The sequence below is a fragment of the Mesoplodon bidens genome (assembly GCF_964165515.1).
Source record: "Mesoplodon bidens genome assembly, chromosome: 9".
Lineage (NCBI taxonomy): Eukaryota > Metazoa > Chordata > Mammalia > Artiodactyla > Ziphiidae > Mesoplodon > Mesoplodon bidens.
Window position 1 is genome coordinate 83,904,461 of NC_138166.1, and position 13,790 is coordinate 83,918,250.

General features: G+C 43.7%; 1 protein-coding gene across 2 annotated transcripts in view; it reads left to right on the top strand.

The window, feature by feature from the left end:
- Positions 1-5,016: 5,016 nt before the first annotated feature.
- AHCYL2 (adenosylhomocysteinase like 2) overlaps positions 5,017-13,790 on the top strand; it is a 179,601-nt gene continuing 170,827 nt past the window's right edge. For both annotated transcript variants that reach the window (XM_081244585.1, XM_081244586.1), the window contains exon 1: positions 5,017-5,425. In XM_081244585.1, the coding sequence (XP_081100711.1) occupies positions 5,063-5,425 (363 nt within the window). In that variant the 5' untranslated portion in view covers positions 5,017-5,062. The remainder of the gene's footprint in view (positions 5,426-13,790) is intronic.

A 13,790-nucleotide genomic window follows, 5' to 3' on the forward strand; every position in this document is an offset into this window, starting at 1 on the left:
TCAATAGTGACAGTTTTGAAAGCTGGAAAGCAAATGAGTGGCAATTTGGCAGTCTTGAAAAAGCTAAAATAAAGTTTTAGCCAGCACTAGGGAAAACTTATATTGCAGCACCCCTAAAAGGCTCTGAATTGCAGGCAGCAGGTACTTTAGAAGGTAGAAATGAAAGCAGGAGGATTGGTTTCTGATCCCCTACCTAACTCTGAACAGTGAGATGACTACCCTTCCCAACTTTGGCTGGTTGTCAGTTCATTCTCTGGAGAAGGCAAACAGAGGGTCTGTAGTATTTGAAGGCATTATCTTCTGGCTTCCAGAAGTTCATTTTAAGAAGTTCAGTATCTTTCTGACTCTTGAACTGTTGTGAAAATGTTCCTTGATCCACTCCAGACATTTGAAGGATTATCTCTGTCCCCAGAGTTTTGAAATTTAATAGTGATGTATATTAATGTAGGTTTATTTTCATCTATTGGGCTGGCACCTAGTGGCCCCTTTCATCATGGAAATTCTCCTTTTTCAGTTTTGGGAAAATTTTTGAGTGATTTATTTGAATTCCCCCCTCCCACACCCCCAATTTTCCTTGTCACTTTTCTGGCACTCCTATTATTTGGGTGTTGGTCTTCTTGGACTGACCCTCTAAGTCATTTTCTTTTCTTTCTTTTTTCTTTTTTTTTGTGAATGGTATTTTTTAAAATTTATTTTAGTTTTGGCTGCATTGGGTCTTTGTTGCTGCGCGCGGGTTTTCTCTAGTTGCAGTGAGCGGGGGCTACTCTTCGTTGTTGTGCGTGGGCTTCTCATTGTGGTGGCTTCTCTCGTTGCAGAGCACGGGCTCTAGGCATGCAGGCTTCAGTAGTTGTGGTGCATGGGCTTCAGTAGTTGTGGCTCACGGGCTGTAGAGCGCAGGCTCAGTAGTTGTGGCGCACGGGCTTAGTTGCTCTGCGGCATGTGGGATAGAACCCGTGTGCCCTGCATTGGCAGGCAGATTCTTAACCACTGTGCCACCAGGGAAGCCCTTTTTTTTTTTTTTTTAATTAGAGAAAAAACATGTATTGAAGATCTGAAAAACAATTCCTAAGAGATCAGCTTTTCCAGAAAACTGCGGCTACCCAATGCATTGTACCTATCATGTTAAGATGTGCACTGGACACAAATAAAAAAACCACGACTAACACAAAATTGTAAATCCACTATACTTCAATTAAAAAAAATAAAAACCATGAAATAAGCCACCATTACTCAACAATCTGAGCAAAGATAAACTGCATCTTTCTTATTTTTAATTTCTTCCTTTTTTTTTTTTTTGGCAGTGCCGTGTGGCTTGTGGGATCTTAGTTCCCTGACCAGGGATTGAACCCAGGCCCTTGGCAGTGAGAGCGCAGAGTCCTAACCACTGGACAACCAGGGAATTCCCAATTTCTTCCTCTTTTTATTTATTGAGTTTTTTAAAATTTCTGCTAGTATGCTTTCCTTTTAAAGGTCTCATGTTTGTTTTCTTAATGTTCACTTCTTGAAACAGCATGTTCTTTCACAAATAAAATATCTTAAGTCTCTGAGGATATTGATAATTTTGGGGGGTGGTCTTGATTTCTTCTTGATGCATAGCCTCTGTTTCCTCCCAGTTGTTTTTTTCTGCTTGCTTATGTTGATCTCTGTCTTCCATATTAAAGGTTTTCTTGTATAACTTGTGACTTTATCTACTCATACTTAAGAGTGTAGCACTAAGTAGTTCTCTGGAAACTCTGCGAACATGGGTGTGGTCTTCACCGAGGGTGATCTGGCTGGCCTATTTCCTTGGGGAACTCTCAATGTTATATCTTCAAGTTTTCTCTCTTGGACTAGTCAGATTATCTTAGAGAAGTTCTTCCAGTCTCCTACATGGAAGATACGTTTCTGCCTGCCAGTGTCTGGAAGCTGAATGAGCCAGGTGAGGGAAGAGGACCTGTAGTCTAAATATTTCATAAACTAAATAGTTCATAAACTTATGCTTAATTATACTGTTTCCATTACGGTATTTCCATCTTCAACTGTGCCTTGTGTCCCTCAGTAACAAAGATGGCGGAAGCAGCAGGTGTGTAGGATAGAGTTGAGAATGGGTGAGGAATGTGCCCTGATGTTTGGCCTCAAACAGTGGATGGTGCCTGGATAAATAAACGATGAATATCAGTTTCTTTCCAGTGCTCCAACTCCTTATGTTTTGTAACCACATCCCATTGAAGAATTAGTTCATCCCCTCAGTAATCAAGTCTAGTGGCCGTCCAGGTAGGCAGCTGCTGCCTATGAGCTTCAACACAGGCCAGGTGGCTGTACCACAGCTCCCTTGTGCATTAGGGGGAAGAAAGAAATCAGTTATAGAGCTGCTAATCTCTTCTCTGACAGCTGGAGGATGAAGCTCTAAGCTGGTTCTTTATAATAGGAAGGAAATTCTGAAAGACAGAGTGTGAAGAGAAAGCTTAAGAAGCCCTTGTGTCTGGTGGACTTGTGGGCTTTGTGGAAATGGAAGTGCTCAGATGCCTTCCAACTCACAGTGTTAGGCACAAATTTTTGAAGGCCAGGATACAAAAGATTCCATTCAGTGTAGGACAGCTCCACAAATGAACAGATTTCCAAGATAGCAGTAGCACAGGGAAGGAGATCAAGGCAGGTGATTTCTCCCTCTCCTTCTTGCCAGGGGAAAAATAGTTGATCCAAAGACTAGATGTCCAGTGGCCTTCTGGGGTTGTCAGGGCAATCACTTACTCTCTGAACAACCATAAACTGTAAGATCCCCTTTGCCTCAGTTTCTCTGAGAACGGAGAAGAAATGACCTACCCCATAATCTGTCACCCAGAGTCAATTGTATTTTAATGTACTGCTTTTTTCAAGTATTATTTACATAGTTAAAATCTAATAGAATGTGCAATTCTGTTTCCTACTTTTTAGCTTATTATTTTATCATAAGCATTTATTTCCTTTCATCATTAAAAAAAGTTCTTGGCCAACTTAAAGGTTGTAACCATTCCTCTGTTGTTGGACATTAGTATCAGATAACTTTTCATAATTAAAAATAAAACTGCCATACATGTCTTTGGGTTTACACCTTTTAAAATAAATTTAAAATTTTAAAATAATACAGAAAAGTACAAAGTAAAAAAAAAAAACTCACCCCAAATCCCATCACTTAAAGAAATCACTATTCATATTTTAGTTAATATTCCTCTCTGCTGATACACTTACCTGAATTTCATATTATCTCCCTGAAACCGAGCAAGAGTCTGTGGTGCCCTCTCAGGTGCTCCTCCGTGTCCCCCGTTTCTTGTTTGTAGTAAAGAAAAAAAAAAAGGCTTTAATCTCCTAGGTCTTCCCCAAATTCCAAAGAGCAGGCTCAAGCATTAATAGGACAATAGAGTCACAGGACATAGTTCTAGTTCCTCCTGAAGGGATATAGATAACAATCTGATAGGTATCTTTGAGTTCTACAGAAACTAAGACCCCTACCCATGTGGAGGATAGTGACTACATGCATGTGACCACAAGCATGGGTACCCTAGACTGGTTGGAACCAGAAGGTTGAGATTCCGGAGACATCATCCTGTTACTTCACCACCGACCAATCAGAAATAAGTCACACATCCTGCAGCCCTAAATTTTGTCTATCAGGGAGGTCGGGCTTTTCGAAAACTAGCTGCCTGTTCTGCTTGGCACCCTGCAATAAACTTTTCTCTGCTCCAAACTTTGACATTTTGGTTTACTTGACTTCATTGTGCCACTGGCACACGAACTTGGGTTGGACATCTATTAGAATTAACAGGGCAGGAATTCCCTTGACGTCCGGTGGTTAGGACTCCGTGCTTTCACTGCCAAGGGTTCACTCCCTGATGGGGGAACTAAGACGCCGCAAGCTGTGTGGAGGGGCAAAAAAATAATAATAATAAAAAAGAGGGAATTAATTAACAGGGCAAAAGAATTGGCCTTGTTTAAGGCAACATGTAATTTTTAAAAATTTTAATTCAATTTATTTAGGCTGCGTTGGGTCTTCATTGCTGCGCGCGGGCTTTCTCTCGTTGGGGCGAGCAGGGGCTCTAGGTGCTCAGGCTTCAGTAGTTGTGGCTCTGCGGCTGTAGAGCGCAGGCTCAGTAGTTGTGGCCCACGGGCTTAGTCGCTCCACAGCATGTGGTATCTTCCCCTACCAGGGGTCGAACCCATGTCCCTTACACTGGCAGGCGGATTCTTAACCACTGTGCCACTAGGGAAGTCCCCAACGTGTAATTCTTTAGCCTTGAAATTTTGACCTAGTGATACCTAACTTCTTTTTTTGGACTGATGTTAAATTCCAAGCTTAGAATGTTCTAGAAATCACCACAGCAGGCAAGGTCCTAATTTATTCCTTCTAAAAACAGTTCGGAAAGCTGTTAGGGTCCCGATTTCATTGATGCAGAAAAATCAAGTCACTTTAAGCCGTAAATCGGCGCTGTCCCCACGTGACACCGCTTTTCCTTTAAATGCCTGCTCACGTGATCGTAGACTTGCACACTCGGAGGCAATTTACAATGTTAGGGTAGAAAGTCATTCCTCCCCCACCTTCCCAACCCTAGGGTTTCTAGCGTTCGTTCCCCGGAAGCCGCAACTCCTCTGGAGACTTTCTCTTCCTCATGTCGTGTCACCCGTTGTCACTCCTTTCCGTTAGTCACCGGCACTAGAGCTCCATCTCTACTACAGAATCCCGCTTGCTGGAGGAAGAGGGATTGGGACTACAACTCCCAGGGGTCATCGTGCGCCCAGCCTTTGGCGGCGCGCAGTGGTGCTCGGGGGCTGAGGTCCCACTGTCTTTTCGCCTCGTGCGGCCCAGAGCAAGCGCACTACAGGTTCCGTGGCTCCACGCGCGCGAGCGAGCCAGGTCGGGGCGGGGCGGGGCGGGGCGGGACGGTGGGGGAGAGGCCGGGGCTGGCTGGCGGGCGGGCAGAGGAAGGGGGTGGGAGCGGAGGCGATGGAGGGGAGGAGTGGGGGAATGGGGGAGGGATGGGGAAGGGAGACGGGAGGCGGGGCCGAGCAGGAGCTGGAGTCTGAGCCGGCGGTTGCAGTGGAAGCGGTGATGTCGGTGCAGGTCGTGTCATCAGCGGCTGCCGCGAAGGTGCCTGAGGTGGAGCTGAAGGACCTGAGCCCCTCCGAGGCGGAGCCGCGGCTGGGACTGAGCACGGCAGCCGTGAGCGCCATGGCCCCCCCAGCGGGCGGCGGGGACCCTGAAGCTCCAGCTCCCGCGGCGGAGCGGCCCCCGGCCCCTGGTCCGGGATCGGGGCCCGCTGCGGCTCTCAGCCCCGCCGCTGGGAAAGTGCCTCAGGCGTCGGCCATGAAGCGGAGCGACCCTCATCACCAGCATCAGAGGCACCGCGACGGCGGCGAGGCCCTGGTCAGCCCCGACGGCACCGTCACCGAGGCGCCGCGCACGGTCAAGAAGGTATTGGGGCCGGGCTGCCTCTTTCGGAGAGCGAGGGTGGGAGGGGGAACCGCAGATCCTCTCGGCGCTGCGGCACCACCCTCCAGGCCCTCCCTTCTGATCGTAGGAGCAGAGAGATCCCTTTTCCCCTTAAACCCGCTCTCTCAGAGATGTTCCCACCCGGGCCCCAGTGCTGGGGAGCGAAGACTCCCGGTGGTACGGCTGTACTTAGCTGGGAATAACATGGAGGTAGCGCTCTCCCCTGCTCCTTGGAATAGTATTACCCCTCTCTGTACTCCCAACATACTCCCGTGTGTATTTTCCAGACTATCGGGGAGAAGACCCCGATGGTGTAGAAAAAGCTTACTGCTTATGAGAGTTCATCCAGCAATAAGGGTGGAAAGAGCTTTTCTATTTGGAGATCTTTTCTATAAGGAGTAGTTACCTCGCACTGAGATCCTCAGTTGTCTGGTTTCTGTACAGATGATGATTTTCTGCCTTTCTGTGGCCAAGCGCTTCCATCGAGCAGTATTGATGCCGTGCCCTTCATTCCAGATACTGCAATATCCTTACATCTTCTCTGAATGTAGAAGGGTAATGGAGAGATTCTCTTCACTGTTTTCTCTTCAGAGGTTTGTCCTCTCTGCTCAGTAGTTGGTCATCAGGATTATTAGACTGTGTATGAAGACAATGATTGTTTTATTGGTTCTTTTATTATGATCTGCAAGTGTTAGGAAGAAATGCTTCTACTTTTGAGAAAGGCGATCACTGTGGGGTTTTCCGTCTCAGCTGTCAGCTTCTTTCAGATATAGTTTTGAAGAGGCCGTAGCCTCAGAACACCAAGGAGTAGGTGTGCCTAGCTGTTTGATATTCCCAGTATTACACAATGGCTATCTGTGGTGTGTCTGTCCTCTCATAAAGCAAATCAGCACGGAAGAAAAAGGGCAAATATTGCAAAAACAGAGATGTGGATCGTATGAAAAGGGATTATCATTTTAATTTCCGAGGTGTAATGTGAACACAGTAATTTATGGGTTTTTTTTACTTTGTGAATGACTTTTTAAAATCTATTTATTTAATTTATTTATTTTTGGCTGTGTTGGTCTTTGTCGCTGTACGCGGGCTTTCTCTAGTTACGGCAACCGGGGGCTACTCTTCATTGCGGTGCGCGGGCTTCTCATTGCGGTGGCTTCTTTTGTTGCAGAGCACGGGCTTCAGTAGTTGTGGCTCCTGGGCTCTAGAGCGTAGGCTCAGTAGTTGTGGTGCACGGGTTTAGTTGCTCCTGGGCATGTGGGATCTTCCCGGACCAGGGCTCGAACCCATGTTCCCTGCCTTGGCAGGCGGATTCTTAACCACTGGCCACCAGGGAAGTCCCCTTGTGAATAATTTTTAATTGCTTTATCAGAAGAGCAAGGAAGTGACGTGAAGTCTGCATTGATTTCACTGTGCAGGATTCAGCTGAGTTGGAACCTTGTATCCAGCCTAACTTTGGTTGTAACAGCCTCATTATTAAGGTATGAAGCAGAGAACCCTTCCATTTTAATTACCCAAATATAGGTGATAACATCAGAGGCAAGACTGAAGGAATTTGTTTAATGATGCTTTAGGACAGTGTCTTTCTCATTTGCATTATGAAACTTCTCTGGGAGGAATTATAGGAGGAAAGAGAGGCAGCACAGGCACCAGTGCTGGTACTACCTAGATTTGAGTCTGGAAATCTGAAATGTATTTGTAACTAGTTGAGGTGCTTTATAACTTTGGCCAAATCCAGTGATTAAGGGTCTTTTTGTGTAAAATCTGTATTTTGATTAGGTCTCTTGAGGGTAAGAGCGTTTAACAAATTGCCTCTATTTATTTTTTTGGCCTTGTCATGAAGCTTGCGGGATCTTAGTTCCCTGACCAGGAATTGAACCTGGGGCCACAGCAGTGAAAGCGCGAAGTCCTAACCACTGGACTGCCAGGGAACTCCCCAACAAATTGCCTTTTTTTTTTTTTTTTTAGTATTTATTTTTATTTATTTGGCTGCATTGGGTCTTAGTTGCGGCACGTGGGATCCTCGTTGCAGCATGTGCTGTCTTTTTGTGTGGCCCGTGGGCTCAAATTGCCTTTAGAACATGGGATTTACAGTCAAGCAGACCTGGGTTTGAATCCTAGTACCCCCACTAACTAGCTTTTGGGTAATTTCCAAATTCTCTAAATCTTAGTTTTCTCTTTTATAAAGTGAGGTTACTAATACGATTGAGGATTAGAAATATTTGTAGAGGGCTTAGCATTGAACTTGGCACACATAGTGAGGGCTTAAGAAATTACAGCAATTATTAAGAATTGATTTTATTTTTTTCTTCCTTCTATCGTGGCTTAAGTGCACCACTATGGCTTCCTTTAAATGGTGCATACTATTCAATATATTCTATATAAAGCAGTGAAAAAATCATAGGCCAGCATCAGTCTGTTTTTCCTAATTCTAGATGTGTTTCTTGACCATTTTCCTTGTTGCTGAACCACCTTCTTCCTGTTTTTCCAGCATCAAAATGTAGGTCTCATGATTCTAGATTTACTCAGCAGCCTCAAGGCTATGGAAGACAGGGCTGAGCTTGCCTTACAATGTTAATTGCAACCAAAAAACAACTTCTGTACTGGAAGTTAAGCAGGCAAAGCTCCGGGCGAGAATGCAGCTGTATGACACAACTACAGGCATTGCTGAGCTACTTTTGGGGGGCAGAATCTTGAACTTTCTTGACATAGAATTAGCTAAATTAAAACAAGTGCATGAGACTGACCTTCTTTCTTCAAGTTGAAAGTCACTTCCCCAAGGGACTGCAGTGTGATATTTTGATTTGTTAAGCCTGTCTTGATTTTTAATTTATTTAAATAATCATTCTGACCTTGACTCCCTTCTGCTTTTATTTTAGTGTAGGGAGGGACTGGAGGTACTTAGGATTGAAATAGCTACCTTTGGCTATGTAATTGGTGATCGTTGCTTTTATTTTGTAACTGTCACATACAAGCTTGTTTATCTTAAGCATATTTCCATTGATGGTTTCCCTTACTCCATTTGTGTATCTATCATCAGTTTTCTTAGTACTGTTACTCTGTTCAGTCACACAAGGGAAATAAGCTCTTCATAAGAGACAGACTTTCCAAGTGCAGCATATAATAAGAATGAACATATGGTGTGCAGGTTACTCAGTCCCATCTTATCTTTGGCATCTACCTCCATCCTGTAATTTGTGGTACTCTGGGGACCAGATCTTGTCACCGTGGCTATCGTATATTTGTATATAATGTTTTTCTTCATAAGTGAACTCAACAAACCAAAAATTTCTGTAAGAAGTGATTTGTGAAATAGGAAGATAAAGTCCACAGTGAGTGCAGTTGCAATAGTTGAGAGGATTTCTTCCCTGTGTTCTTGAAAATGGGGTAATAGGAATGTCACAGCACAGCAGGGAAAACAAGGCAGGAGAGGATTTATTTCAGAAAAGTTAAAACTTTCTGACAATAAGGCTGTGAGCCTAAGAACCACAACTAGTTTGTGCTTACGTCAGTATCAGTAATGACCATGTTCAAGCAGATTCCTTTATTTTTTTGGCAGATGAATCCACCTTGTGCTGGCTTTGTTGCTGTCAGCAGAGAATGAGTTGAGCCACGCTAGTGCTTTCTTGCCCTGAATTCTTTAAGCTCTTTATTTGGTTAATTATAGGCTACTAAAATGGAACCCTTTGGATATAGTCATGGGAATGGGGGAGCAGTATTACTCCTTTTGCCTGTTAGGAAAGTACAGCCTTGCAAAATGTTCAGTAAGGCACTTGGCAGATTGACCGTAATAACAGTTACCATTAATCGGCCCTTTATATGTTATTGGCATTTTTCTAATCCTGACAGCTACACAATGAGATATAAGTGGCATTATCTCCATTTCACAGATAAGGAAATGAGGTCCAGAGAAGGTAAAGTGCCTTGACCAAGGTTATACATCTAGAAAGGTAGGACTTAAAACCCCTGTTTTAAACCTTGGTCTGTTTCCGAAGCCTGTGTCCTTTTTATTATGCCACACTGATTCTAACTTCTTAGTTGCTGGGTTCTGGCTTTCTCCCAGAAGTCTGTCAGAATACTCAGTGAACTCTAAGTTATGTCTTTCTGGTTTAAGACTTAGGTCATCCCAAATCCAAAGTAAGGAGGGTCTGAGTCAGGGCTTTAGGAAGAGGACAGGAAAAAATTGTACAAATGTAGAACCTCAGAGAATTGTAAAATTATGAGAGAGAGAGAAGAGGATCTTATATGTATATAAAAAAGCATTTCAGGATCAATGATGCATTTTCACATTAGTAATTTAGTGATAATTTGAGAGATATATTCTTATTTTTAAAGTTATAAATAAATCGGGAGTACCTGTCCAGCTAACAGTTTTCCTTGTTCTTTAAGACCCACCTTCTCTTATGAATCAATCTCTAGTTAAACATTTTGAAAATTAGAAGGGGAAGCATATTGTTATGTATTCCTGCTGTGTCCCAGGCATTGTATTAGAGCTTTACATATACTATTTTATTTAAGCCTTTTAAGAGCTCTCAGAAATAGGTAGTGTTATCCTTGTTTTATTGAGGAAACCGAGGGTTGGAGAGATTAAGGAATTTGTCTCAAGGTTACATGTGTGATGTGAGCTAACAGAACTCTAATCTGTTTGACTCTCATGCCCAAACTCCATTGCTTTTCTTTCTTCTTTTTTTTTGGCCCAGCGGCATGTGGGATCTTAGTTCCCTGACCAGGGATCGAACCTGCACCCCTTACATTGGAAGTGTGGAGTCTTAACCACTGGACCGCCAGGGAAGTCCCTCCATTGCTTTTCTTTCTTTTTTTAAAAAATTTAAATATTTATTTATTTGGCTGCGCTGGGTCTTAGTTACAGCACGCAGGATCTTCACTGTGGCATGTGGGATCTTTAGTTGCGTCATGCGGGATCTAGTTCCCTGACCAGGGATCAAACCTGGGCTCCCTGAATTGAGAATGCAGAGTCTTACCCACTGGACCACCAGGGAAGTCCCTCCATTGCTTTTCAATTGAAGTATTTCTCTGTTCAAAGCTTAGCCTTTCAAATCTTACTTAATCTGTATATTTTTGTGGATGTTTCTGTTATTTCACTAACAGGTGGTTTTTTATTTATTGAGCTTATTTAATGGTCTTACCATTTATTTATGTGAACATTTATGAATTTTCTGAGAAGGCAGCCCTTATTTTGTATAATTTCTGAATTCTCTTCTTCCTGGGAAAGATTGAACATTAAGAGCTGTTTTAGGAGGTTGCTCAGAGCTGAAGTTGCAGTTGTGTATTTAATGTCCTGAGGAAGACGACTTTGGTCCTTAGTGTTCAGTTAATAGAAGAAATGGATAGTTCATGAAAAGGGAGAGTGAGTTTCTTTATTATATCATTTCCTTGAAAGTGTTCTCCTCCCCCACAGTAAAAGAAAAAAAGAAGGAAGAGATTTGTTGGGATCTTCATTCAGACTTCATTCTTTCTTGGTGGTCCTTGTTTAAATAATTCAGAGAGGTACAACTGAGGTGGATGGGGGAAGAGTAAATCTTGGCAGCTGCCCCGATCCACCCGCCTGCCGTCCTGTTCAGGTGGTATGCACAATTAGAGGAGCTGAAATTCCACTCCTCCAATAAGAGGTTTAGTTAGATTGATCAGGCTTCTATGGAATTTGGAGGAGCTTTTTATAGTCTGAACGACCTATGGCCCGAGATTTGGTGAGAGCTGAGCAGAGGAGAAAGCAGTGGAGTGAAATTTCTTCTGTAATGGTTCCAAGTAAAACTACTTTGATTAAATTAAATAACTTAAGCCATATGATGTGTATGATTTTCAGTTCCCTCTTCCCCATCTATATTGTGCAGCAATTCAGTTAGCCATTTTCCCTCTTGGACACTGCGTTAATAGCTGGTGATTTCCTATTCTTTTTTTTTTTAAGGGTCTTTCAATAGAAATGGATTGGTTTGGGGCACCTCCTTTTTATCTCAGAACTTATATTAAGGAAGGGTATAGAGGTTCTAGAGCTGCTAGCTGAGTTTCTCTAAGTCAGGCTTTTCCTTAAAGCCTTTCTGAATACTGCAAAGCTGTCATTGAAAGTTAAACAAGCTGAGACTTAAACTGGCTTCATCTTCCCTACAGATTTATCTCCTGCAGTGCTCCAATGTGAACCCTTCTGATCATTCTAAAAGATTTGATTTGATATTGACTACCTTTTCTTGGAAACTCTTTTCTCGGCTTCAGTTATAACTTCATTTATGGCTACCATTTACTGAATACTTACTCTCTTCTAGGCATCTATCTATCTCATCTCATTTAATCCTCATAGCAACTTTATCAGATGAATATTATTATCTTTATTTTATAGATTAGAAAATATAGGCCCTGGGCTTCCCTGGTGGCGCAGTGGTTGAGAGTCCGCCTGCCGATGCAGGGGACACAGGTTCGTGCCCCAGTCCGGGAAGATCCCACATGCTGCGGAGCGGCTGGGCCCGTGAGCCATGGCCGCTGAGCCTGCACGTCTGGAGCCTGTGCGCCGCAACGGGAGAGGCCACAACAGTGAGAAGCCCGCGTATCGGAAAAAAAAAAGAAAAAAGAAAAAAGAAAATATAGGCCCAAAGAGAGTAATTAACTTGCCCAAGGCTTTGCCAGTCTTTGATGTCTTTGGGATCAGTGAGATGAAACACTGACCGCAGCAATAGTGAGAGGCTTTGCCACACTGCCAACCCCTTACTTTTCTGATTTAAACGCCCATGTGAAATTTGCTTAAGTTATTGCACCTAGGCTGCTGAGACTATTCTGCAGCCTTTTGGATCCCAGGATCTACCCTCTTCCAAGGGGAGGCCTCACATCCCTGTTTACCTCAGTCACTACCTGACGCCTAGTCAACCATTGTCTTCCTAATACTCATTCCCTTAACACTCTCCTCATCCTCTCAGCCAGTCCAATCTTCCCAAACCTTTCCACTGTGTTCTCTACAACTTGCCTCTTCATTATCAGTAAATCTTCTTGTAGCATCAGCCTCTAGCAGCAAGATCAAGTTACAGCGGCAACAGTGGCACCTGGCACCCGGTATCCTGAACTATAATGGTGCAGCCCAAGCTGCAGCATCTCCTGCTTGGCATAAGCAAACATGACATCTTTTCCAAGCCCATTCTGTGGTGGTGTTTTTAACTGTGTAGCCCTGAAAGCTACCTCATGTCCTTTCTGTAAATTCTTTTTCTGTCCAACTCAGCCAGAGTTGACTTCTGCTGTTTATGGAACTCTGAGTGACGCACTGGTTGAACCTAACCATCTGCCTTTTTAGTTGCCTGCATCTATGGAGCTGAGAGTTGCTAAAGAAAATCAGAAAACCAGATAGATCGATGTCACTATAAATTCATAGTCGTCAACCTCATATGCTTGATCATCGCTGCCTCGTAATGTTATACACTTTCTAGTAAGGTTACTTTCACACTCACTGCAAATGATTATTTCATACTGTATCTTTTTACTTCTAATTTCACATGTGTTCTTTTTAAACTAGTGATATGCCTTATACTTGTTATAAAAACAGAAACCACCAAAAGGGAATTCCTTCATCTTTGTACCTCCCAAATCTACAAACCTACCTCCATCGGGGGTTCATCTCTTTCTCTTTCCCTCATGTTATGATAGGGGAAGATGTGTCCTTCATTCTGTCAAAGGCCAGTCCCTCCACAAGTGTTCTAATCACGTTCTCCAGTCTTCTTTTTTTTTTTTAAGATTTAATGTTATTTATTTTTGGCTGCGTTGGGTCTTTGTTGCCGCTTGTGGGCTTTCTCTAGTTGTGGTGAGCAGGGGCTACTCTTCATTGTGGTGCGAGGGCTTCTCCTTGCGGTGGCTTCTCTTGTTGTGGAGCATGGGCTCTAGGTGTGCGGGCTCAGTAGTTGTGGTGCGCGGGCTTAGTCGCTCTGCGGCATGTGGGATCTTCCCAGACCAGGGATAGAACCCGTGTCCCCTGCATTGGCAGGTGGATTCTTATCCACTGTGCCACCAGGGAAGTCCCTCCAGTCTTCTTAGAGAACTTCTTCCTTTGGTTATCTCCTCCTTCTATTAGAGCCTGTGTGAGCTCTATCGAGCCCATTTTGAAAACCCTGTCCTCGAACCTCCATATCTCCTTTCTGCTACTGTCCTATCTTTCTGCTCCCTTGTGCAGCTCAGTTTCGTAAAGGAGCTTTCAGTGTATGCTATATATACCTTTTGTCTTCCCACACTCTTTAATTCACTCCTACTCTAATACTCTGACCCACACGACACCCTCTCGCTGAAGCTGGTAATGTCCATCAGATTCTCGCATGGCTATCTGTTTTTTCATCCCTCATCATATCAGACCTCTTGGCAGCATTTG